Below are 27,581 nucleotides of genomic sequence, written 5' to 3' on the forward strand. Positions count from 1 at the left end.
GCCCTTTTAGCCATGAATAAGAAATGGTCTGAAACATTGAGGGACTGCAGCGGGAAGAGGTTAGCTGCAGCCCTTCAAATACTAAATAAAACAGCAGTAACATAGCCAGGAACCCAACATTAGTTTCTTTAACACACTTGGTGAGGAAAATGAACTGGGATGATTTTATAACCTGTAGTTGGAGGATTCTTATCCATGGATAATAGTTAGCACAATGAGAAATCAAAGGTCATGTCTCACAGATATACGGAGCATCTTTGAGGCATGAACTCAGCAAATAAATGAGGATTGACTGATGGAAATAATTTAATTGAATGCTCAGAGTCCAGTTGATAGAGGGCTGCAGTAGGAGATATATAGAAGAAGGATTGTAAAATTAATAGAAAATTACATAGTTGAATTGAAAACTAATTGGAAAATAGAAAGCAAAGATGATGAAAATATGAATTATGCCTGAGTGAAGATGAATACAGTTGGCAAAATTAAATATTGGGCCACACATTCATATTATTCCTTTATCGTGTACCTACAAACTGTGGATGGCTCGATTTTAATCATGTTTACAATCAGTGCGGGACTGGCCAGGGTGTCAGCTTGCCTGATGGCAAGTGGGCCCCTGATGAAGTGATAGCAAGTGATGGCAAGTGGGCCCCTGGTAAATGATAGCATTGTAGTTGTGGGTGGGCCCCCTTTGTCTCCTGGCAACCAATATTTTTAGACCCAGTCCGCCATTGTTTATAATCACTGTAATTTTGACTAGTACACGGGTGTCAGACGTTATGATGAGAAGGCAGGAGAATGATGTTAGGAAGGAGAGATAGATTAGCCATGATTGATTGGCAGAGTAAACCTAATTCTACTATCACTTATGATCTTATGATGTATTGTCTTTCCACTGATTGGTTAGAATGCAAGAAAAGCTTTTTACTGTACCTCGGTACACATGACAATAAACTAAACTCAACAACGTTCAAACTCAATGTGCAAATATTGCCGATAGTTCGGATCAGAACCTGTGATGTATATGTAAATGCCTGTGCCCCTTTAATATAAAGGGCTTTGCCTCATGATCGAAGGCAGGTGACCTTGGAGCAGTGTCCCTGGGTGGGGCAGAATAAAATGTAATGTTTGAGACCACGTAAGGCCCTGTTGTGACTAGCACAAGCAAAAGGAGAACACGTCCGACATCTTGTAAGTATGATTTATTCTGCCCCACCCAGGGACACTGCTCCAAGGTCACCTGCTCTCGATCATGAGGCAAAGCCCTTTATATTAAAGGGGCACAGGCATTTACATATACATCACAGAACCGTTTGTGTTCATCCATTGAAACAGAAGTAAGGCCTTGACTTCATTCACCCTCTGTGCAAAGCAGACGTCTATAACGTCAATGGTGCAGTACAGTAAACTGTTGTTATAATGGCCCATGGAGGGGGAAGGCGAGTTGCCGATTGTCTGCTATAACCGTATTAACATTGAACAACTAGTAGAATAAACAACTGCAGTTGCTGGTGAATACACAAAAGGACAGAAAGTGCTGGAGTAACTCAGCAGGTCAGGCAGCATCTCTGGAGAACATGGATAGGTGATGTTTTGAGTCAAAACCCTTCTTCAGGGGCAGGGGTGACAGTGCGATTCGGTGATGGTGTGGGCAGCCATCGGTAGGTCTGTCCACTATAATCAAAACCCTTTAAAAAGAGGTCTGTTAAAACAGGGATTTATTGCAGTGCAAATATATCACCAGGTGGCAGCCCTGCCGGCAGTCTGTTCGTTTTTTCCTTCTTTTTGTTATTTTTTTAGTGCGTTAAAAAGTTAATTTTATGTTCTTCGGTATGTTTTATGTGGGGGGAGAGGGGAGGGGGAAGGGTATCGGGGGAAACTTATTTCAAGTTCCTACCTCCCCAGAGATGTGATCAATTTTCGGATCACATTTCTCCGGGCTCTGCGGCCTACCATCGCTGGAGCTGGAGGCCTCCTTGGACTGTCGTGAGCTCCATTGCTGAGCGCGGACTTAACATCGGAGCTGATCCCTTGCCTGGGATCGCTCCCACTGCGATCACCCTGGACTTACCATCAAGGGCTCGCAGTCTCGGGAGAGACTAGTCGGGAGCTCCAATGCCGCGGAAGGTTCGACCAGCCCCGACGCCAGGTTCGATCGCCCAGCGCGGGGGAGCTGACATCCCCCCGATGCAGGAGTTGAACGCCACGATGCGGAGGGCCCAAAAGCCACCGGCTATGGGAGTCAAGATCGTCTCGTCAACGGAGGGCTCGAGGCCCCCGACCGAGGGAGAACGAAAGGAACGACTTGAACTTTATTTCGCCTTTCATCACAGTGAGGAATGTGTAGGACTACCTGTGGTGGATGTTCGTTAAAATGTGTTTTTGAGTGATTTGTTGCTTTTAAATGTTTGACTGACCTGGCCAATGAAATTCCTCGTATGATTCAGATTCAGATTCAGATTCAGATTCAATTTTAATTGTCATTGTCAGTGTACAGTACAGAGACAACGAAATGCATTTAGCATCTCCCTTGAAGTTGCAAAACATATTTGGCGAATAAAGTGTGATTCTGATTCTGATAGTTGAGAGCTTCATTAATATTGGCATTATATTACTAATATTCTCTCCAGGCTTCTAAATGACCGCTAGAATGTGGATGAGGAGTAGAATCTGGGGTGAATAAAATGGGGTTCATGTTAGATTACTATAAATGGGAGGTTGATAGTCAATGTGAATTTGGTGGGCTGAAGAGCCTGTTTATGTTTCGTATCTCACTATACTCGTGATTTATTTTTGGAGAAACAGAATGGAAACAGGCCCTTCGGCCCACTGAGTCCGCATCGATCAGCACTCATCCCATGCACGAACACTATTCCACACACATTAGGGACAGTTTTACAGTTATACCAAGCCAATAAAGCTACAAACTTATACATCTTTGGAGAGTGGGAGGAAACCGGAGATCCTGGACAAAACCTCCGCAGGTCGCGAGGAGAATGTGCAAACTCCGTACAGACAGCAACCGTAGTCGGGATCAAATCCAGGTCTCTGACATGGTTAGGCAGTAACTACCGCTGCACCACAGCACAGCCATTGGTGATGATGTATGTTTACATGTCAGTTACACATAAAATGAGATGAATGCTTTGTGCAAGACAATTTTAGAACATTGCAATTAGGTGATATTGACCAACCAAAGGCACAAGTGCCATTGGGCAATCCCAACCAATCAGTTCATATGATATAAAATGATCATCCCAGGGTTCAAACTGTTCCTTTTCATGAAGCAGTAAATTACCTGCACTTTTCTCATCGCTTTCTATTTTTACTTCTATTCCTTCAATGTTAAGTCATGGCTAACAATGAGGAAAATGTTCTTATGTTCCTTTATTCAATTCAGCTCTTATGTCACAAAACTATATTCTTATTTAAATTTAAAGTGGAAACAACCCAAGGGAAATACAAAAAAAATCCATATAATGTAGTTTGGGTGAAGGAAATAAATGAATTTATAACTAATTTATGGAACAGTCATGCAGGAAAATGAAGAATTATATTTTGTGCTGAGCACATGGGAAACATTGGCATTTGTTCCAAAAGCACTGCGTTCCATTAATGATATAGAGGGCAGTGTTTCACAGAAACAGATATGGTGATCGCAACAGCTTTTAATTCGCTCTGCTCTACCTATCGTTCATGTATTCAAGATTAATTGCTATTTCGCTGCAAAGTCATGAATGTATAAGGAATATAGTAGGGGGCTGAGAATGGCAACATACATTTAATTTATATTGATGTCTTTTATTGTGATGTGAAGGAATTTAACTCAGAATGTATTCAAGAGAGAGTTATATATAGCTCTTAGGGCTAATGGAATCAAGGGATATGGGGAGAAAGCAGGAACAGGGTGCTGATTTTGGATGATCAGCCATGATCATATTGAATGGCGGTGCTGGCTCGATGGGCCGAATGGCCTACTACTGCACCTATTTTCTGTGTTTCTATCCTCTTTCATCCTGAGAATATTACCATGAGGCAATGTTATCAATGTGGGAAATAGGTTTCTCATTTATTGTCAGCCGCTTTATGAAAATTAATTCTCTTCTTCGATAGCCAACAACAAAACTGGAGAGTGTGTCCCTTTCTTCAACACAATCACCGTGATAAATTGAATTATATTTTATTGCAATCTTTCATTGAATATCCGTCCTGGCTCTCAAAAACACCACAGTATCAATTATCATGGTAATTGCAGGAATGGTGTATGAATGTATCACCAAGCATGAAGTAGCTACCCTTTGATTCACCAAGTCTCTTATCTATGGTAAAATATTCACAGTTTAATCCAGGCATGCATTCTGCTTAAACTTTTACAGGCTTGTGTGTTTTTAAGCATTTATTCTGATTGAAATTCAGTACAGTACATTAATGTTATTCCACTAGACCACAATAAAATACTAATAAAGGAGTTGACTGTTTTGTTCCTTTTGTTGCATTGTATTAGAAGATATTGGTTCACATGGATGGTGTGAGTTCCCTGAGAAACTCATCTATTTTTAATGCAAACAAAAATAACCACATGTAAAGAATATGTAAACGAGCATGTGTAAAGAAGAAAATCTTTAAATAAGGCCCAGGTGTGTTCAGCACATCAGAAATCAGATCACGAGAAGGCGGTGCCCCTTTCACCATGCACCACAATCTAGTCTGATCATTCACTCACCTCTATTTCCCTGTCCTATCCCCATATCCATATATTCCTCCAATATCCAAGAATCTATTGATCTCAATTTTGAATGTAATCAAAGACTGGGTGTCCACAAACTTGCAGGATAGAGAATTCCAAGGATTCACTTCAGACTGAGTTTGGATTTTTTTTCTCAATTCAGCCCATAAAGGCTTATATTGAGTTTGTGGTCACTGGTTCTAGACTCTTCCACCAGTTGATCTCTACATCTACTCTGTGGAGCCCTCTCTGAATATTATAAGCTTCAATTAGATCACCTCTCATTCATCTAAATGCAAAGGTAAGGGAGGCTTTACCTACTCAATCTCGCCACACAGGACAAACCTGCCAACAAAGCACTCTGCGGTCTATGAGGCTATCTGTAGCATTTAACCATATAACAATATAACAATTACAGCACGGAAACAGGCCATCTCGGCCCTACAAGTCCGTGCCGAACAATTTTTTTTCCCTTAGTCCCACCTGCCTGCACTCATACCAAAACCCTCCATTCCCTTCTCATCCATATGCCTATCCAATTTATTTTTAAATGATACCAACGAACCTGCCTCCACCACTTCCACTGGAAGCTCATTCCACACCGCTACCACTCTCTGAGTAAAGAAGTCCCCCCTCATGTTACCCCTAAACTTCTGTCCCTTAATTCTGAAGTCATGTCCTCGTGTTTGAATCTTCCCTATTCTCAAAGGGAAAAGCTGATCCACATCAACTCTGTCTATTCCTCTCATCATTTTAAAGACCTCTATCAAGTCCCCCCTTAACCTTCTGCGCTCCAGAGAATAAAGACCTAACTTATTCAACCTATCTCTGTAACTTAATTGTTGAAACCCAGGCAACATTCTAGTAAATCCCCTCTGTACTCTCTCTATTTTGTTCACATCCTTCCTATAATTGGGCGACCAAAATTGTACACCATACTCCAGATTTGATCTCACCAATGCCTTGTACAATTTTAACATTACATCCCAGCTTCTATACTCAATGCTCTGATTTATAAAGGCTAGCATACCAAAAGCTTTCTTTACCACCCTTTCTATATGAGATTCCACCTTCAAGGAACTATGCACGGTTATTCCCAGATCCCTCTGTTCAACTGTATTCTTCAATTCCCTACCATTTACCATGTACGTCCTATTTTGATTTGGCCTGCCAAGGTGTAGCACCTCACATTTATCAGCATTTGAATTGGCATTAAGGGGACTGCCACCATCCTGAAACCACCAACCCAATCTTTGTTCACCTGCTTCCATCTCTGCACTCTAGTTTCAAATACTCATATCAGCCTTTTCTAACACTGGAGCTGTGACTGCACCAGCTCATACAACAGCTCTCACTTGGTAATCAGCAGAAATAATCGGATGAAGTGTGATCATATTGAACGGCAGAACAATCAGAAATGCCCAGTATCTGCTGAGCCTGAAGGTGGTTCTCATCCCGAAACATCATCTATCCAGGTCTTCCAGAAACACTGCCTGACATTCAGCACATTGTGTTCCATTCATAAAGGGCCATTAGCTTCATCCTGTTCCTATTTTTATGTGCCTTCTCCCCATTGGCATTGTCTAATTTCCTTAGGTGAAGGTATATGGGAAGGTAAAATTCAGTGGTGAGATCAAATGAGCAGTAGTGGAGAAACAAGAGTTATAATATGAGATATGAGACTAACAATGGGATTTCATTATCAGCAACACCGTCAATATTGTAAATTATCCATAGTTGCTGTTGCTGATCAATATCATTTTCCTCATCATTCCCCCTCATCCTACTGAGATGGTTTTGTGGGAAAAATATGGGCAGGTTAAGACAAAGTGAGCATGAAGTCTTTGGAATTAAGGAGGCAAAGAAGTAGATAGAAAGATCTACTGTAGATCAAGAAAATGATTACAGATGCCATGTGGATTAACTGGTTCATCCTACCTTGGTTATTTCCATCTCCCTCTTCAAATTATCTTTGAGTGATTTTAGAGGTTTTGCTTCCTCTAATAAAAGTATCATTCACTCTAACCACCCCATCAATAATTGAAAGCTTCAATCTGTTCCAGTGTAATTTTCTCCTCATTTTAAAAAGTTGAATTTACTGTGCTTGTCTCAAGAGGTGGGTTGTTTAAAATCACTTTTTCTTGTGTTCAGAGGAATAACATACTTTATTAGCAAAGTATGTTTTGCAACATACGAGGAATTTTATTTGCCAAGTCAGTTATACAAATAAAAAGCAACAGAACACACAAAATACATTTTAACATAAACATCCACCACAGTACCTCCACATTCCTCACTGTGATGAAAGGTGAAAAAATAGTTCAATCTCTTCCCTTCTTAGTTTTCCCGCAGTCGGGGGCCTCGAGCCCTCCATTGACGGGATGTTCTTACTCCCGTAGCCGGCGGTCGAGCACTCCGCATTGGGGCGATCAGTTCCTGCATTGGGGGAGAATCTCAGCTCCCCCGAGCCTGCGATCGGACCTCAGGTCAGGGCTGGTCGAACCTCTGCGTCGTTGGAGCTTCCCGACTCGGTCTCTACCTGAGACTGAGAGTCCTTGATTGTAAAATCCACAGACCCAGGTAAGGGATCGGCCCCAATGGTAAGCCCACACCCCGCAGTGGGGCTCAAAGTCAGACCCGAGGAGGCCTCCAGCTCCATGATGTTAGGCCGCAGGATCGGAGGGAAGTCCCGGAAAACAATCGCATCTCTGGCAAGGTAAGTGACTGAAAATAAAATTTCCCCCGACCCTGACCCCTCCCCCAACATAAAATAAACCAAAGAACATTTACACAAACTTTTAAAACACAAGAAAAATAACAAGAAAAAGATGAGAGAACAGATGAGAGATGAGACAGATTGGTGACGCTGCAAATCGTGCGGTGCCCCCTAGTGGTTATATATCAGTAATCCACTGATAGCGATGGAAGCATAGAAAATAGGAAAAAGGAAAGTCTATTCATCCCTTCAAATGCACATTGTCATTTAATATGATCATGGCAGAACATTTATCAATGCATATTCCGTTTCCCTCTGCATACGCAATGATGCTTTTCTCCTTTCTAAATGGAAATTCAGCACTTAAAACCTAATGGGCCTGAGGTTCCAGGGGCCACAGGAAGTATATTTTTGTGGAAGAAGGAGAAAAAGCTTTTGGCTCCTGACTGTCCCTGATGATAACGTGACAGAAATTTGAGCGTCAGTTTATTTAAATGTTATTGAATGGACTTTTAACTAAAAACTAGAACGACCTTGGTAAGGCCATCAAAAAGGCGAAAAAGGACTTCTGCACCACACTGGAGGATGAGACAGATGTTCAGCAGCTGTGGCAGGGCCTGAATGCAATCACCTCCTACAAGGCGAAATCAGGAGGCAGCTCGAATGTCGATGAAACATCACTCCCTGCCAAGCTCAATGCGTTTTATGCACGCTTTGATAGAGAGAATACTGATGTGCCTTCCCAAGCCCCCATTCGCTGTGATGGCATTTCAGTCTCAGTCACAGAGTTCGACGTCAGGAAATCCTTCAGGGGGGTGAATCCTTGAAAAGCGCCTGGACCCGATTGTATACCCGGTCGTGTTCTAAAATCCTGTGTGGACCAATTGGCTGGAATTTTTACGGACATTTTCAACCTCTCACTTCTGAAGTCTGAGGTTCTCACCTGCTTTAAAAGGGCATCAATTATACCAGTGCCCAAGAAGAGCAAGGTGACGTGTCTCAATGACTATCAACCAGTGGCACTGACGCCTGTGGTGATGAAGTGCTTTGAGAGGTTGATCATGGCGCAAATCAACTCCTACCTCGACAAAAACCTGGACCCTCTGCAGTTTGCTTACCGCCACAACAGATCAACAGTGGATGCGATCTCGCTGGCTCTCCACTCCGCTCTGGATCACTTGGACAACAAAAACTCATATGTCAGGCTGTTATTCATTGATTACAGCTCGGCATTTAATACAATCATCCCCTCCAAGCTGGTTACCAAACTCGCAGAACTGGGTCTCTGCGCATCCCTCTGCAGTTGGATCCTCGACTTCCTCCGTCACAGACCACAGTCTGTTCGTATTGGTGGAAATGTGTCAGCCTCAATTACAATCAGCATGGCAGCACCTCAAGGCTGCGTGCTCAACCTCCTGCTGTACTCATTCTATACTCATGACTGTGTAGCCGGTCATAGTGCGAACTCCATCATCAAGTTCGCTGACGACACCACTGTTGTGGGAAGTATCACTGATGGGGATGAGTCAGAGTATAGAAGAGAGATCGAGCAACTGTCCATATGGTGCCAGCAAAATAGCCTGGCCCTCAACACCAGCAAAACAAGGAACTGATTGTGGACTTTGGAAGGAGTAGGATGGGGGCCCACAGTCCCGTTTATATCAACGGGTCGATGGTTGAAAGGGTCAAAAGCTTCAAATTCCTGGGCGTGCACATCTCTGAAGATCTTTCCTGGTCCAAGAACACTGATGCAATTATTAAGAAAGCACATCAGTGCCTCTACTTCCTGAGAAGATTACGGAGAGTCGGTTTGTCAAGGAGGACTCTCTCTAACTTTTACAAGTGCACAGCAGAGAGCATGCTGACCAGTTGCATCGTGGCTTGGTTCGACAACTTGAGCGCCCTGGAGCGGAAAAGGCTACAAAAAGTAGTAACCACTGCCCAGTCCATCATCAGCTCTGACCTCCCTTCCATCGAGGGGATTTATCGCAGTCGCTGCCTCAAAAAGGCTTGTAGTATCATCAAGGACCCACACCATCCTGGCCACACACTCATCTCCCTGCTACCTTAAGGTAGAAGTTACAGGAGCCTGAAGACTGCAACGACCAGGTTCAGGAATAGCAACTTCCCCACAGCCATCAGGTTATTAAACTTGGCTCGGACAAAACTCTGAACATTAATAGCCCATTATCTGTTTATTTGCACTTTATCCGTTTATTTATTCAAGTGTGTACATATTTCAAAAGAGAGGTGGGATAAACATTTACTATGTGCATAAATGCTCGATTAATGTAAGACACACACTAATTCAATTTAAAATCTTACATAGATTATACTACTCAAAAACCAAAATAAGTAAACTTTTTCCTAACGTTTCCCCTATGTGTGATAAATGTCTATCTCAAGAAGCTACTATAGCACACTCATTTGTTTTTTGTATAAAAATTCAAAAATTTTGGACTGAAATTTTTGAAATCTTTACAAAATTATTTAAAATAAAATTGTTACCAAAAGCAGAATGGATTATCTTTGCAACAATGGAAGGCAGCCCTAAACTAAATGTGTTTCAAAAGAATCTATTTAATTACGGGTTAATAACGGGAAAAAAGCTTATATTTAAATTCTGGAAAAACGCTCCTATACCAACAATAAATATGTGGATTTCAAATACGTTTGAAACATTACACCTGGAAGATATGAGACTCCTTCTTGCAGGCAAATCAGACCACTTCCAAAAGAGATTCATTCAATGTGCACTTTGCTGCAGCTATTTTTGTACCCTTTCTTGTCAGTTTATTTTCATGGCTACAAGTATAATTACTCATTTTTCATACCTATTTTTCACTGCATTTCTTGGACAGATCTAAATAGGTTCATAACAACATGCACATGTATCTCTACCAAGCTAATACAAATTAGAAAGCTAATTCTCTGAAACCTCAAGGATGTCCAGTGTGAGAAGTCTAATCATTCAAACTGATGTCAAACTGGTGTTCTTCCATGGTTGAGGAAAATAAATCTTATTGAAGTCCAGGGAGTTTCATTCTGACTGTCCAGGCTACACCAAAGGCAGAAGTGCTTACTGTTGACAATTGCTGATTAAAGTGAGAAACCATTTCATTCCCTTGTTGTGGTATCATCCATCACTTTGATGAACACAAAACAGAAAATTGATACCTTGAATTATAGGGATAATCAATGTGGGACAGCAACCAAATTGCAGCATTGAAACATTGTATAACACCAAGCTTCACTCCAAACTAATAAGTTTATTAAATATACTAACTATACCCACACAATTGAAATTAGTCAAATAGATTATAAAAATAGAAACATAATTTATTTGATTCAAATCACTGGAAAACAAGATATATGGAAATCATTGAAGTCCATGAGGCAGCATCATCAATTAGATCTGACTATTGCGTGAAGATCAAATAAATGCAGTCAGGAAGAAAGTAAAGAAACCTTTTCAACCACGCATCTTTGGTCTGCAAGAGATCCTGAGGTACTTTGTTACCTATGTATTTTTCCAGAATTATAATATTGCTATGCAAGCAAATTATACCCCAATTAATATACCAAATTAATTGATACTTTATTTAGCAATGTTACAAAATTTTGAGATTTAAAAAATCAAGTCTGCAATTTATCCCATCAGATAAAGCATAAAAAGAAGTTTAATTTGACACCTAATTCACTTTGATATCTTCAGTATTAAAAAGGTTATGGCCATTTTCATACTCAGAAATTAGCATCTTGTTCCCTATTGCTTTTCCATTGACTTAACACAAAAGCTGTGATCGAGGACAGTCAAAAGCCCATAACTTTCTTAAAAATCAAGAGAACTGAATGAAATATTCAGTTATCGTAGATTGAAGCATTCTGAAACAAATATAAAACATCTTACTTGGATGACCTGAAATTAAAGCATATAATTAGTTAGTTACCTAATTGTAGTTAATTACAAAATTGACCGTTGTGATGGAAATAATAATAAACACCCAGACTGCCTTGAAAATTCAAAAATGTGATATTCTCAAGATCAGAACTTTAATATTATTGTATTATATGCTGTAAATCCATAACAGATAGGTAAATAAATTACAATTTCTAGCATTAGACCAAGTCTTTATGGAGAAGATCAGTTGCTAGCTGGTACATTGGCATATCATAATAAGTAGCATCATCATACTCCTAAGATTGTAACCAATAAGCAACTCTGTACACCTTGTTTTTCCTCAACTTATCAATTTTGGCATTGTAAACTATGTGTTTGCTCTTCAAACCACACATGACATGCCTTTCTCCCATTAAGAGTCCTGTAGATTCCATTTCTTTAGAAAATTATATATTTTTTAAAGGTACACAAAAATGCTGGAGAAACTCAGCGGGTGCAGTAGCATCTATGGAGCGAAGGAAATAGGCAACTTTTCGGGCTGAAACCCTTCTTCAGACTGATGGGGGGTGGGGGGAGGCGGGGAGAAGAAAGGAAAAAGGAGTAGGAGGAGCCCGAAAGCTGAGGGAGAGGTAGGAAGGGGAGGAGACAGCAAGGGATAACAGAATTGTGAGAATTCAATGTTCATGCCACCAGGATGCAGACTCCCCAAGCGGAATATGAGGTGCTGTTCCTCCAATTTCCGGTGTTGCTCACTCTGACCGGTGAGGAGGCCCAGGACAGAGAGGTCGGATACAGAATGGGAGGGGGAGTTGAAGTGCTGAGCCACAGGGAGGTCAGGTTGGTTAATGCGGACCGAGCAGAGGTGTTCGGTGAAACGATCGCCAAGCCCACGCTTGGTCTCACCGATATAAATCAGCTGACATCTAGAGTAGCGGACGCAATAGATGAGGTTGGAGGAGGTACAGGTGAACCTCTGTCACACCTGGAACGACTGCTTGGGTCCTTGAATGGAGTCGAGGGGGGGAGGTAAATCGACAAGTGTAGCATCTCTTGCGGTTGCAAGGGAAAGTGCCTGGGGAAGGGGTGGTGCGGGAGGAAAGGGAAGAATTGACAAGGGAGACAATGTAATTATTAAATTGTCTCGCGATTAAATTTTTTTTTAAATCGGGAACGGAAGTCCGATCGATTGTTCTTCAGCAGCTAGCAGCCTGAGGAAGTCCGGTAAGCAGGAGAAAACAGCATTTTAATCCTGCCCCACCCCCCTCAAAGGCGCCAAAGTCGCGCGCACGGCCAGTGGCAGAACTGCAGCGCCGCTGGAGGTAAGTTTTGTAACATCGCTACTTTATTGCAACATGTACTTGCTACAGTGAGATTTTTTGTTTACATACAGTACAAGTATGCAAAAGTCACCACATAAAGGATACGACTAGGTTACAAAAGTATTCAATATAGTCCCTCTTCCTTCTCCCCAACCTCCCCCTAGTCCCTCGTTGTTCTCAGCAGCACCCCCACACTGAGTCCTTCTTTGTCCTAGGCAACCACCCCATTCCAGTCCCTCTTTGTACTCAGCAGATCGTCCGTCACCAACTGCTGGCACTCAGGCAGGCCCGCTGGCATTCACGCGGGCAGTGGCTCTCCGATGGCCAACCACTCTCACCGACGACCTCTCAGTCGCCGAAGTCCCTGCTTGCTTGCCGACATCTTGCCTCGCTCTGCCGGCGGCCGAGCCTGGTCCTTGTTAGCTCTGGGCCGATGGCCGAGCCTAGTAGGCTCCGGATCCATGGCTAGGCCCAATCCAGCATGGCTTTGCAGCGCTCTCAGGATAACATGTAAAATCTTTTGCAAATTAAGATCAGATTCAGGACCAGATGCAGACTGAACTAACCTTGATGTTTACATATGGTATCCTTCATCTCAGTGGTTGAGGATTCATTTCTCAGAGAAGTCTTGTAAATTTGGTCTTCACACTACACCCCTCCCTCTGGCTACACCCTGTTAACTGTTTCACCAAAACCCCCAGCTTTGTCCATGCACTAAGTGTAGATACAAGGAATGGCAGAAGATGGTTTACAACAAAAAAGCCACAAAGTGCTGGAGTAACTCAGCGGGTCAGGCAGCATCTCTGGAGAACAGGGATGGGTGATGTTTTGAATCTGGTCCTTTGAGACTGATGAAGCAGAGGGGAGAAAGCTGGAAGACAGATGCAGGCAGGACAAAACCAGGCAAGTGATAGGTGGATAGACACAAAAAGCTGGAGTAACACAGCATGACAGGCAGCATCTCTGGAGAGAAGGAATGCGTGACATTTCGGGTCGAGTCCCTTCTTCAGACCCAATCCGAAACGTCACCCATTCCTTCTCTGCAGAGATGCTGCCTGTTACTCCAGCTTTTTGTGTCCATCTTTGGTTTAAACCAGCAACTGCAGTTCATTCTTACACGTGATAGGTGGATATGAGTGGGGGTTGTGGTGAGAGGGGGGTGGGGTTGATTGGGAGATGTGTGGACAAAGGCCAAAGATAGGAAGAAGAAAGAAGACTGTGAGATAAGGAGAGAAGATGAGTGGTGTGAATCCAGAGGAAGGGATATATGTTGAAGGGTACGAGGGAAGGGGATCGGGTGGCGATTTGTGGGAGAATAATGTGTGCATCCAGATGAGGCATCGGGAAGAGAGTAGGAAAGAGAGAGGAGCGTTTGACAGCTCTGAATCTGTTCTCACTGTAGTTCAGAAGGATGAGGTGATCTCAGTGAAACTTACCAACTAACTTACTGCCTGGATAGAGTGGATGTGGAGAGGTTGTTTCCACTAGTGGGAGAATCTAGGACCAGAGGGAACAGAATAAAAGGACATGCCTTTAAAAAGGAGATGAGGAGGAATTTCTTCAGCCAGACAGCAGTAAATCTGTAGCCTTCATTGCCACAAATGGCTGTGGAGGCCAAGTATTTGGATCATTTTAGAGCAGAGATTGACAAGTTCTTGGTTAGTAAAGGTGTCAAAGGTTACAGGGAGAAGGTAGGAGAATAGGGTTGAGAGGGAAAGATAGATCAGTCATGATGAAATGGCAGAGTAGACTCGATGGGCCAAATGGTCTAATTCCGCTCCTGAACCTGATTTATGAACCTGAACTAATGAAACAAAAAGCAGTGGGAGTGTTGCTGATAGGTTACCACAGACCTGGAGAAGGTTTTGTGAGGCATCCTATAGAGGCTCATGAATTCTGCAAACATCGGTAATGATTTCATATAGCGGAGTCCAAAGGGCGAGAACATTTTAGACGTTTGGACCTGATTATCTTTCACCATTCCATGTACAAGCCATCTTCCCATATAATTAGATACACTATCCCTGGGATTGGGGATCAGAAATCTATTGGACCATGTGGAGAAGAATTCTATGCGATGGCCTTTTCAACACCAATATGAGACTCGAGAAAATATCGGTCTCTGACTTCATTCCTATTTGAAAATCAAACACATTTAATTCATAGCTCTTGAATTTGACAAGATGTATTCCATTTGAAGCCTTTAATCAGTACGAATCAAATATTGTTTCTCAGTTGTTCAAGAAGGAACTGCAGATGCTGGGAAATCGAAGGTAGACAAGTGCTGGACCCTTCTTCAGTCTGAAGAAGCATTTCGGCCCGAAACGTTGCCTATTTCCTTCGCTCCATAGATGCTGCCGCACCCGCTGAGTTTCTCCAGCACTTTGTCCACCATTGGTTTAAGTTAGCAACTCTACTGTTGAATATTTAGAAACGGAGTTTTTTTTAATCTCCTACCAATTTCATAGACACCAGTGACTCAAGAAATGGTCACATTTAAAAAGTGAAGCCGAGGATCAAGGGAGGAAATGGATTTGCTTTTACACTTATTTGTAAATAGAACAATGCACAATTTTGGACATGTTTTGCAATAGAACATAGAACAGTACAGCACAAGAACAAGCTCTTTGGCCCATAATGTCTGTGCTGACGATGAGGCCACATATCTACCTGCACATAATCCATATCAATCCATTCCCTACATACTTTTATGCCTATCCAAAAGCCTTTTAAAAATGCTACTATTGTATTATCATCAACCATCAACCCTGGCATTGTGTTCCAAGCCTCGGTGAAAAAGTTTCCCCACTCGTTTTCTTAAGTGGTAGGAGCAGAACTAGGCCATTTAGCCCATCAATTCTATTCTGCCATTCAATCACGACTGATCTATCTGTCCCTCTCATCCCAAGTTCCTGCCTACTCCTCATAATCCCTAACGCCCGTACTAAGCAGGAATCAATCTATCTCTGCCTTAAAAGTGGGGGCAGTGCAAGCCGGTACCCTGTCAGCAGCGTGTCCATTTTTTTCCAAATTTTGTTGTTGTTTTTTTAGTATGTTTTGAAGTATGTTTTTAATGGTTCTTTGTGTGTTTTGTGTGGGGGGTGATGTGGGGGGGTGAGGGGGAAACCGCTTTGGTCGCCTCCTCCACGGAGGGGCGACTTTTTCCAGGTCGCCTCCCCCGTGGCCTAACAACGAGGATTGGCACAGCTTTTCCCGGAGACGCGCCCACGGCTTCAGCAGCGGGCGCAGCGTGGACTGGAGCGGGTGAGCCCTCGCTGGGGTTCGCCGGAGGGGAGCGCTCCGTTTTGCTGGCCCAAGGCAGCCGGCAGCCTGAAGCCGCGGTCTGCATAGCTCCAGCTGGCGTGGCGTCTGCAGCCCGGGATCCCTCGTGGGGGATCCGGGGGAAGAAGAAGCTTCCACTGCCGGCCCGCGGCCAACTTCTACCGCTGGCCCAGCATGGACTTACCATCACCCCTAGAGGGGAGTTTCGACCGCCAGCCCTGCAATCTGCGGTGCGGTGCGGCGGGGACTTTAAATCTACGACCGCTGGCCTGCGGCCTACACCATCCTGAAGCCGCGGTCTCCAGTGGGGAAGATCCGACTATGGACTGGCTCTGGACTCTGGTCCCGACCACGGGGGGGAAATGGAGGAGGACTGGCCAATTTTTGTGCCTTTCACCAAAGTGATGAATGCTGTGGTGGATGTTTGTGTTACATTTTTATTATGTATTGTGTGTTCTTTATTATTGTACCGCTACTGACAAATTCATTTCATCTGCACTTTATATGCAATGTGACGAATAAACCCGTATTGTATTGTAAAAATATCAATTGTCAGCCTCCACAGACTTCTGTGGCAATGAATTCCACAGATTTGCCACCTTCTGACAAAAGAAATTCCTCCTCATCTCCTTTCTAAAGGAATATCCATTTATTCTGAGGCTACGACCTCTGGTTCTAGACTCTCCCACTAATGGAAACATCTCCACATCCACTCTATCCAAGCCTTTCACTATTCGGTAAGTTTCAATGAAGTACCCCCTCATCCTTCAGTACTCCAGCGAGCAGAGGCCCAAAGCTATCAAAAGCTCATCGTATGTTAACCCACTTGTTCCTGAGATCATTCACATAAATCTCATCTGGATCCTCCCAGCACCAACACATCCTTCCTCAAAATTGCTCACCATACTCCAAATTAAATCCGATCAGCGCCTTATAAAGCCTCTGCATTATATCCCTGTTTTTATATTCTAGTCCTCTCGAAATGAAGGGGAAATGGATGGAATTGCGTTTGCGTTTGCCTTCCTTACTACTGATTCGACTTACAAATTAATTTTTTGGGAGTCCTACACCAGCACTCCCAAGTCTCTTTGTAGCTATGATTTCAGAATTCTCTCCCAATTTAGAAAATAATTTACGCCCTTATTCCTACTACCAAAATGCATGACTCCATGCTATATTCCACCGGCTCTTCCCACTCTGCCAGCCTGTCCAAGTCCAACTGCAGAGTCCCTGCCTTCTCTACACTGCCTGTCCCTGCTTATCTTATCATCTGCAAACTTGGGTACAAATTCTTCAATCCCCGCATCTAAATCATTGATATACAACATGAAGAGTTGTGGCCCCAGCAATGAACCCTGCAGAACTCCACTAGTCACTGGCAGCCAGCCAGAAAAATCCCCCTTTATTGCCACTCTTTGCTTTCTGCCATCCATGCTAGTATCTTCCCTTTGATGACATGGGCTCTTATCTTCTTTAGCAGTCTCATGTATGGCACCTGATCAAAGGTTTGCTGAAAATCTAGGTAAACATCCACTGACTCCCCTTTGTCTGTCCTGCTGTTTACTTCCTCAAAGAATTCCAACAGATACATCAGGCAATATCACCCCTTCATAAAACCATGCTGATTTTGGCCTATTTTATCATGAACATCTATGAACCTCAATGTTTATAATGGACTCTAAAATCTTACCAACCACTGAAATAAGGCTATCCGGCCTATATTTTCCACTTTTCTGCCTGGCTCCCTTTCTAAACAGCGGGGTAATATTTGCAATTTTCCAATCGTCTGGAACCACTGCTGACTAGTAATTCTTGAAAGATCATTATTAATGCCTCCACAATCTCTGAAGCCATCTCCTTCAGAACTCTGGGGTGCCGTCCATCCGGTCCAGGTGACTTATCCACCTTCAGACCTTTCAGTTTACAAAGAATCTTCTCCTTAGTAATAACCACGGTACCAACTTCCACCCCCTGACTCTCCTGAATTTCAGGCACATTGCTGGTGTCTTCTACTGTGAAGACTGGTGCAAAAAAAGTTATTCAAATCCTCTACTATTACTGTATTCCCCATTATCACTTCCCCAGCATCATTTTTCAGCGGTCCAATGTACACTCTTTCTTACTCTTTATGACATGTCCTTTAAACTGCCCTTCTTACTTGCCTTCTAGTATTTGAATACTCCATCCTGACAAAAAGATTATGATTGCTGCCCATCTATGCCCCTCATAATTGTATATACACTTCTATCTATGTTTCTGCACATTTCCTGCTAATTCGGGAGAGTCGACTGGGCATTTCCATGCCCATTCACTTTAAGGGCAATATCATTTCCCTATCCTATTTTCATGAGGTAATTATGGCTTCATAATGTACAGCAGGAATTATTTACTTTCTGGCAGAAATTGATCTGAAGTCTGCAATTTGTGACGTGTTATTAACAAGAGGTTAAATGAGGATTACATCATGCTGAAGATAGTGAAACGTGCATAATTTCTATACCTCCTGGGATATTGCATTTATATGTTGACAATCATTCCATGTACATTTTATTACTATAAAACCTCAATGCCCACACCCCTTGGTATATATTAAGTTTCCTGTGGTAAGTCCAGTTCAGATTCCTGTGACAGGATGATTGCTGATCACTGGGGCTCAGGACAATGTGATCAGCCCACCATATGCTTAGTGGGGGCAGGCAGGGAGGTTTCCTTGGAAGCTCCACAAACCACTACCATCCTCTTAGAAACATAGAAACATGGAAAATGGGTGCAGGAGTAGGCCATTTGCCCCTTTGAGCCTGCACCGCCATTCAATATGATCATGGCTGATCACCCAACTCGGTATCCTGTACCTGCCTTCTCTCCATACCCCCTGATTCCTTTAGCCACAAGAGCCACATCTAACTCCCTCTTAAATATAGCCAACAAACTGGCCTCAACTACCTTCTATGGCAGAGAATTTCACAGATTCACCACTCTGTGTGAAAAAATGTTTTTCTCATCTCAGTCCTAAAAGACTTCCTCCTTATCCTTAAACTGTGACCCCTTGTACTGGACTTCCCCAACATCGGGAACAATCTTCCTGCATCTAGCCTGTCCAACCCCTTAAGAATTTTGTAAGTTTCTATAAGAACCCCCCTCAATCTTCTAAAATCTAGCGAGTACAAGCCGAGTCTATCCAGTCTTTCTTCATATGAAAGTCCTGCCATCCCAGGAATCAGTCTGGTGAACCTTCTCTGTACTCCCTCTATGGTAAGAATGTCTTTCCTCAGATTAGGAGACCAAAACTGTGCACAATACTCTAGGTGTGGTCTCACCAAGGCCCTGTACAACTGCAGTAGAACCTCCCTGCAGTCAGTTTTCATGTTCCCTGCCAGTTTTCTTTCATAATCTATTTTCCATTTTCCTAATTAAGCCCCTTGTCCTCCTCTGCTGGACTGAATTTCTCCAAGTCCTCAGGTAGGCTGTTTTTTCTGGCTAATTTGTATGCTTCATCTTTTGTTTTGATACTATCCCTGATTTCCCTTGTTATCCACGGATGCACTACCTTCCCTGATTTATTCTTTTGCCAAACTGGGATGAACAATTGTTGTAGTTCATCTATGCAGTCTTTAAATGCCTTCCATTGCATATCCACCGTCAACCCTTTAAGAATCAATTGCCAGTCTATCTTGGTCGATTCACATCTCATACCCTCCAAATTACCTTTCTTTAAGTTCAGAACCCTTGTTTCTGCATTAACAATGTCACTCTCCATCCTAATGAAGAACCCAACCATATTATGGTCACTCTTGCCCAAGGGGCCACGCACAACAAGACTGCCAACTAACCCTTCCTCATTACTCAATTCCCAGTTTAGAACAGCCTGCTCTCTCGTTGGTTCCTCTACATGTTGGTTTAGAAAACTATCCCGCATACATTCCAAGAAATCCTCTTCCTCAGCACCCCTGCCAATTTGATTCACCCAATCTATATGTAGATTGAAGTCACCCATTATAACTGTTTTACCTTTGTTGCACGCATTTCTAATTTCCTGTTTGATGCCATCCCCAACTACACTACTACTATTTGGTGGCCTGTACACAACTCCCACTAGTGTTTTCTGCCCCTTAGTGTTTCGCAGCTCTACCCATATCGACTCCACATCCTCCAAGCTAATGTCCTTCCTTTCTATTGCGTTAACCTCCTCTCTAACCAGCAATGCTACCCCACCTCCTTTTCCTTGCATTGAGACACAAAGCCTTCAGGCTTGTTTTTACAACACAATTATGTTGAAAGGTCTTGACCAGCATCACCTCCCATCTGTTTTTGGGCGATTCCCACTCGAAAATCCACCCCCCTCCCATGTGTTTAACCTTATCCACATGCCAACCTGAGGCACCATGGATAGATCATCACTACAGCACACACCCCTGAGCAGCACATGTATGACATTACTGCTGCCTGTGAAATGTGCAGGGTTGCTTTTGACTGTTAAAGCCAGCAAAACACAACAGTAAGTGCACTGACAATTTGCCTCTTCAGATACTGCCTGATCTACCGAGCTTGTAATTGCCTGATTTTTCATGACTTCTGATCTGGCATCAGTCCAAATGATAACACAAACATGGCAGCAATTTCCAGGTTTGCATTCCTTCAGAGATTTATAATTTTTTATATATTATTTAAGAAACATTCTAAACTATTCAGCATTTCAGAATAAAATATAAATAAGGTTAAATAGTTTCCGGATTAAATCGTTTATATTAAATGTTGCTAGTTTAGGAAATGTTGAACATGTTAGACTGTTTCAGGCATTTCTACATGTTATAACGATGATGAGCGAGTGTCTCAGGAATTAGAAAACAAAGTGTTGCAGGAACTCAGCGGGTCATGCAGCATCTGTGGGGGGAAATAGTCAGTCGACGTTTTGGGTTGAGAGCATTCATCTGGCCAAACTTCTCTCACATTCCAAAGATGTGCTAGTTAGTTTAATTACCTGAAAGTCAGTGAGTATTAGGAGTATCAGGATGGGGTTAATGGGCATGTGCGTGGGAATGTGCTGCAGGGATAGAAATATAGGAGAGGGATTGACAGGATTGCACTGTGAACCAGCACACTTGTTCTTCTTGTGTTTCAGAACCAGCACACTGAAGAAGCGTCCTTCAAAGTCATAAGAAAATATGAAAGTAAGATAATATGAAAATCTGATCATTTATTCAGGAAGGTTGAAAGAATGTAATCTCAAAGTAATTTCAAAGTGATAAATGATTTCAATCTCCCCAAACGTTTTTTGTTTTTTTAAATTGATTCTACTTTTACTAACTTCATTTGGGACCACAAAACCCACACAAAAGACATTTGTGCAAATCCAAAGAAAACGGAGGATTAGCTCTTCCTAACTTTCTTTTCAACTACTGGGCGACTAACATTAAAAATATAATTTTCTGGATGGACGATACATGTCAACAGGTAAATTGGTTAAAAATGGAGAGGGAAGATTATTTGCCTTTTAACAAAGGCTCGATTATTCTATCTCCAATACATCTGAATAAATCAATGTATGAGCAAAGTCCGATAATACACAGTACCCCACTTCCCTGGAAACATTTGAAATTGTCTTAAATTGAGAAATTTGTCTCTCGTTCCCCCTTTTGCTACCAATCCCTCATTTAAACCGTGTACTTTAGATAAGATGTTTGTTCAATGGAAAAACCTAGGAATTAATACTGTGGGAGACCTCTGTAAGAAGGGGACTCGCCTCTCTTTTCAAGAACTACAGGAGAAATATCATTTGAAAGCATCAATCTTTTTAGATATCTTCAAATCCGAGATTATATGAAAACATACACACAAGACTGTCCTTTTATGGGTCCAGATATATTAGACGATTGTTTGAATAGACATGCCAACACATTTATCAATTTCAAAAGATATATGTATAGGCGAAGAAAGCCTACTATTGATACATTACTGTTCTTTTAATGTCAGGCATTCCCTGATACAATTCAAAATATTGCATAGGCTATACTATTCAAAGACTAAATTGAATAAGATTTTTCCAACTGTCTCCCCTATCTGTGATAGATGCCACCCCCAAGAAGCTACCTTAACCCATTCCTTTGCATCCTGTATAAAGATACAAAACTTCTGGATGGGAATATTCGATATCTTCTCTAAAACACTTAAAATTAAACTGGAATCAGATACAAAACTAATAATTTTAGGAATGTCAGAGGCCTGTTCTAAGTTAACGATATTTCAAAGACGTTTCCTTGACTACAGCTTAATAACTGCTCAAATTCTGGAAAAAGATAACAGTTCCCACAGTGAAGATGTGGATTACTGAAATGGCCAAGACACTACATTTAGAAATAATTAGGCTTGTTTTGGCTGATAAAGTAGACCAATTCTCCAAAACATAGTCTCCTTTCACTGAATTTCTTCAACAACAGAATGGTTGAACACAAATCTAAAACCGAGGCCGAGCGGGGGGGGGGGGGGGGGGGGGGGGGGGGGGGGGGGGGGGGGGGGACCCTAGGGCATATTTCCTTTTTTTTCTTCTATCTCTCTTTTCTTCTCGCACTTCTTTGGTAGTTCAGTGGTCTTTTCTTCTCTCTTTTGCATCTTTCTTCTTTTTCTTCATTCTTTCCTTTTTTCCCATTTTCAATTTATGTATCAATTTACTCTTCTCGATTTATGTATCAATTTATAAAGTGTTAAATATGAAACTGTACGGAGCTCTCATGATGATTGCTTTACTCTTGTACAATTGCTTCTAATAAAATAAACATATTAAAAAATAAAAAATAAATTACCTGAAAGTCAGTGAGGATTAGTAGTATCAGGATGGGATTAATGGGCATGTGTGTGGGAATGTGTTATAGGGATAGAAATATAGGAGTGGGATTGACAGGATTGCACTGTGAACCAGCACACTTCTTCTTCTTGTGTTTGAGAACCAGCACACTCAAGAAGCATCCTTCAAAGTCATAAGAAAATATGAAAGTAAAATAATATGAAAATCTGATCATGTATTCTAGAAGGTTGAAAGAATGTCATCTCAAAGTAATTACAAAGTGATAAATGATGCATCTTACTCGTAGTTCAGTTTAAACATAATTTCCAAAAGTTCTGTGGGGATCTATAAAACTGAAAGAAACGTTTACGTTTCACTTTTAATAAAATAACCAATTTAATAACTATAATGTTTATATAAAATGACTACATTAGATTCACACAACACATATCTGTCTAGTTCACCAAGAATTCAGTTAAAAAGAAAGCACACATGAAGTTTTGTTCAGTACATCTTGCGACAGTCAATGTTAGCTCACTTTTTAATGTATTGATGCTCACCCTGAGAAAAAAACCTTGGAACATCTGGAGATTATTGCCTCGTTAATCCATGTACACAGAGCATTCACAAAATTGATTTTAAGTTAAAATTGAGTGTGAGAATCAACTCAACCGAGTGACCATGCATTAACCAGCATGCATGAAACAACAGCATCCACCGTGAGCTGTAACTGCCCGAATGTCAAAATAGCAAATTTGGGGGAGGAAGGACTTCCTTTTTAACCAAAATCTTAATGAACTAAATGCAAGTAGATCTCCAATAAAACATTGTTTGTAGCTGCATCCTAAAAAAATGACATTGGCAATGGATCAATTTGTTTGATCTCATATTTGCACCATCAAAATTAAACAGCTTATTGCATTGATTATGGGGAAAAAAGTATAAATTCATGGATTACATTTCTTTGAATTTTATTTATTTTCTTAAGATCATTAATTTTAAGTCATGTTACAGAATTAAATTACGTTAAGTGAAAGTTTTATTAGAAAAATAGCACAATAATTAATTTTGACTTCAATTGTTATAATTTGATGAATTTCCTTTAGGCTAACTACACCAAAATTGGAAGCATTTAACCAATAAATAATAAACTCCGCCAATTATGGTATATATAAAATAGAACTATTCAAAAAAGTGCTTTGAAAATCCATTATCAAAATGATTGATCGACAAATTTAAATTTAGAATAAAATCTTTTCAGTTGAGACAGTAAAATAAATGGCTCAGGTATTTAACTATCAAATCCTGAGAATAAAACATTAATTTGTTTCACTGTAACGTCAGTATCTTGTAATTAATTTCAGCATTTTATTTTACTGTGGTCTATACGTATGGGTTTCTTGTGTTTATTTCTGCAGGTGCTTGATCCAGACGTTCCTCGAACTGACGAGCAAAATTAATGAAGACCTGTTGGGCAAGACAAGAATATGAGAGGATGTCAGTCAGATTATCAACATTATAATCAATGATGTACATGAAAAAATGGGTTAACGGTGAATATCTATGGGGCACACATTTACGTATCCTTAGATTCGTAGTGGGAGCAAGGGGGTTGGGGAAGTACAGTAAGGAGGAAAGGAAAAAAATACATAACTACTCGGAAACAATACCTCAATTCTAACTAGTAACACAGGGTAAATGGTAACAGCTTTGCTATGACATTGGAATTATTTTTAGCATTTTAATTCATGAGCAAAACCCAGTCAGCCCAAGCAACAGGAATTCCTTGCATCTAATGCAGTAATTTAACTTTACTTGATAAAATCAAAATCAGCCTGAAACACGCATGTTTTAAAACACATTTTCAGTGGATACGTTTTCCCTCAGAGAATCTGTTCTAAAATTTATTCAATCGATTTGAAAGTACAATCAACATACAGCATTCAAAGAGATTCACAGCTTTTTTTAGCTTGTCGTCACATCTCTTCATCTAACTAGTCCTAATTAATATACATAATCTAACAAGATGTGCCCTGTTGCATAATCAAAATTAAAACACAAATTAAAGCTTCTTAGATCAAATAATGTAATTAGTTCAACACTGCACTGCCATCCCAGGCCTCTGTTAAATTCAACTGGTGTTTCTCAAATGCATACAGGTGCACAATGCATTTAATGATCAAGTCCACTAGTGTATGACTAAATACAATAAAGGATCAAGTCTATGGATTCATTTTCTCCCTACACTGAATCAGGACTATCCAACTGTGCAGAGTTGTTATTTTACATTAAACAACTTATAAATTTATGCTCCAGGCAACTGTTACAACTTTAATATCATGTCATGGTAGCAAATTCTGATAAGAGACAGGAATGAGCCTTGATTTCTGCCAGTATTTTTGTACATCTAAGAGTCCTGGACTTCAAGAAAGCCTTGTAAAATAAACAAAATCTAAATCTGCAGATGCTAGAAATTTGAAATAAAAACAGAAAATTTAGGAAATAACCAACTGGTCAGACAGCATCTGTGGAAAGAGAGACATGTTAATGTTTCAGATAAAGTTTGTAAAATAATGTCTGATACATCACACCTTTTAGTGTCAATGCAAAAACAAATTTCTGACAGACCCCAATGTATCCTGCCATCAAAGGAAGATACATCCATCAGCAGAATCAAGAAACAGAGAAGGAAGCATATATAAAAGTAAAGGAATTTAAACCTTAAGGAGAGCAAGATGGAAACAAAAAAAAACTGCAGATGCTGACAATCGTAAGTGAAATCAGTTAAGAGGTCAGATATAATCTGTGAAAAGAGAATTGAAACTATAATTCAATTTTTCTTTGCATGTGTACTGCTTCTCCTGCAGTGTTTCCAACATTTTATATATCATCGAGATCAGCAGATGGCAACCTTGATCTGCATAGGGGCCAGGACCTTTATCCGTGAGCGGATTGGGACCCACATCTATCGCCATAGTTAATAAATGGAGGAGTAATAATAATATATACTAATTAAATTAGTAATTAGTAATAATACATAAGTAATAATACATACTAATAATATATACTAACTAGTGTGACACTTGGTGTTGTTTTTCGCATTAGTTTTTCACGTGTTTCTCAATTAGTTTTCTGCCTCCTAGATTCCTTGCGTGCCCCAGGACTGGCTGCAGTTCCCAGGTCCGCTCGCGTACCCCAGGACTAGCTGCAGTCCCCAGATCCCTCGTGTGCCTCGGGACTAGCTGCAGTTCTCAGATCCCTCGTGTGCCTCGGGACTAGCTGCAGTTCTCAGGTCCCTCGCGTGCCCCGCAAGTGGCTGCAGTTTCCAGGTCGGCTCGCCTGCCCCGGGACTGGCTGTAGCGCCCAGGTCGCCTGCATGCCCCGGGACTGGCTACAGTTCCCAGGTTGCGAAAACTAATTGAAAGAAAATACGCCTGCGGGCCGGATGATTTCGGGTTACGGGCCGGATCCGTCCCCTGATCTAGATCATATTTTTTGTAAACCAGCATTTGCAGTTCCACAGGTCTTCATATTCTATTCTGCTATATGGAACTAAAATTTGAATGGTTAGCATTATCAATGTTAGCATTATCATTATGGGCTCGGAAGAAACAGAATTAATTGCAGTTAAATAGTTGTTGGCTAGGAGATCAAATGTTTGTACCTGGTCAAGTGTTGCTTGGCTAATGGAATAGTGTTTGATGTTGAGTTGTTCTTTGTTATTCTCAAGGAAATGGAACATCTTTGCTAACTCCACGTCTTTCTGTGGCACCTGATATTCCAAAGAATACTGATGTTCTTCCTGGGATAAAGAAAGCAGTAAAAGTGAATTACACAGATAGCAGTTCTGTATTACATTGTTCCTTCTTTTAGCAGCAGATTAAAGGGCCTGTCCCACCAGCATGCGACAGCATGCGTCTAGCGCGAACAAACGTGGTTGCTTGAGGCATACGGCCTCGTGGGGCCGGTCCCACTTCGATCGGCGGAGGCGTATGGTCCCGACATCGCGCGGGGCTCCAAAAATCGTGCATTGTCCGAAAATCCCGCGCAACAATGGCCTGTCGGCCCGCAGCCGCATTGAGGCCGTACGCAGCGCCTCAACGGGCGTACGCAGCGTCTTGACATCATATGCAGCGTCTTGACATCGTACGCAGCGTCTTGACGGCGTACGCCTAGCGCGTGGCGTTGTGCGATGACGTCACCACCCGGCATGCCGTTGCATGATGACGTCACCGCCCGACGTCCAAATTCAGTCGGCCCGCCTCCTGCCCAGCTGATTGGTGAGTATGGTGTCGGGATGAGCCCCGCCCAACTCCATACACCTCTGTGGTTTGAATTGTGACCGGTCCCGCGAGGCCGTACGCCTCAAGCGACCACGTTTGGTCATGCTAGACGCATGCAATCGCATGCTGGTGGGACAGGCCCTTAAATGTCTAGTCTTTTGTTCTTCAAAAAAATAATGGCTCAGTAATCATCCAGGTTTAATTTGATTTGATTTTCTTTCCTTTTTTCTTTGAATAACAGGTTAATAAGTAAATCCTTCACTAAGACCTGAGGGTTTTCACTCAGGGAATTAAAGTGGTGGAAATGTTTAAAACTTTCTAAAGTTGTCTCGATTTAAGAATTGTGCATTCAGATCAGAACACTTCAAATGGCACTCCATTATTTAAGAGGGGAGAATGAAAGAAATAAGGTAATTGTAGAGCTGTCTGTTTAATGTCAATTATGGGGAAATTGCTGAAGTCCTTCTGAGACACTTAACTGAATGCTTGAACAAGTATTACCTACGAAGATGGAACTGCAATAGTCAGAGTATTTTTACACAGAAGGTGGTGAGTGCCTGGAATGTGTTGTCAGAA

At 41.6% G+C, this 27,581-nt stretch overlaps 1 protein-coding gene across 2 annotated transcripts in view; it reads right to left on the reverse strand.

Annotated features, from left to right (window-relative positions):
- Nucleotides 1–22,537: 22,537 nt before the first annotated feature.
- LOC129710522 (ATP-binding cassette sub-family A member 13-like) overlaps nucleotides 22,538–27,581 on the reverse strand; it is a 231,706-nt gene continuing 226,662 nt past the window's right edge. For both annotated transcript variants that reach the window (XM_055657542.1, XM_055657554.1), the window contains exons 63-64: nucleotides 26,387–26,524; nucleotides 22,538–24,189 (exon numbers count right to left, since the gene is read on the reverse strand). In XM_055657542.1, coding sequence (XP_055513517.1) covers nucleotides 24,106–24,189; nucleotides 26,387–26,524 — 222 coding nt within the window. In that variant the 3' untranslated portion in view covers nucleotides 22,538–24,105. The remainder of the gene's footprint in view (nucleotides 24,190–26,386; nucleotides 26,525–27,581) is intronic.

This window comes from Leucoraja erinacea, chromosome 2 (genome assembly GCF_028641065.1).
Source record: "Leucoraja erinacea ecotype New England chromosome 2, Leri_hhj_1, whole genome shotgun sequence".
In the NCBI taxonomy this organism is placed as follows: domain Eukaryota; kingdom Metazoa; phylum Chordata; class Chondrichthyes; order Rajiformes; family Rajidae; genus Leucoraja; species Leucoraja erinaceus.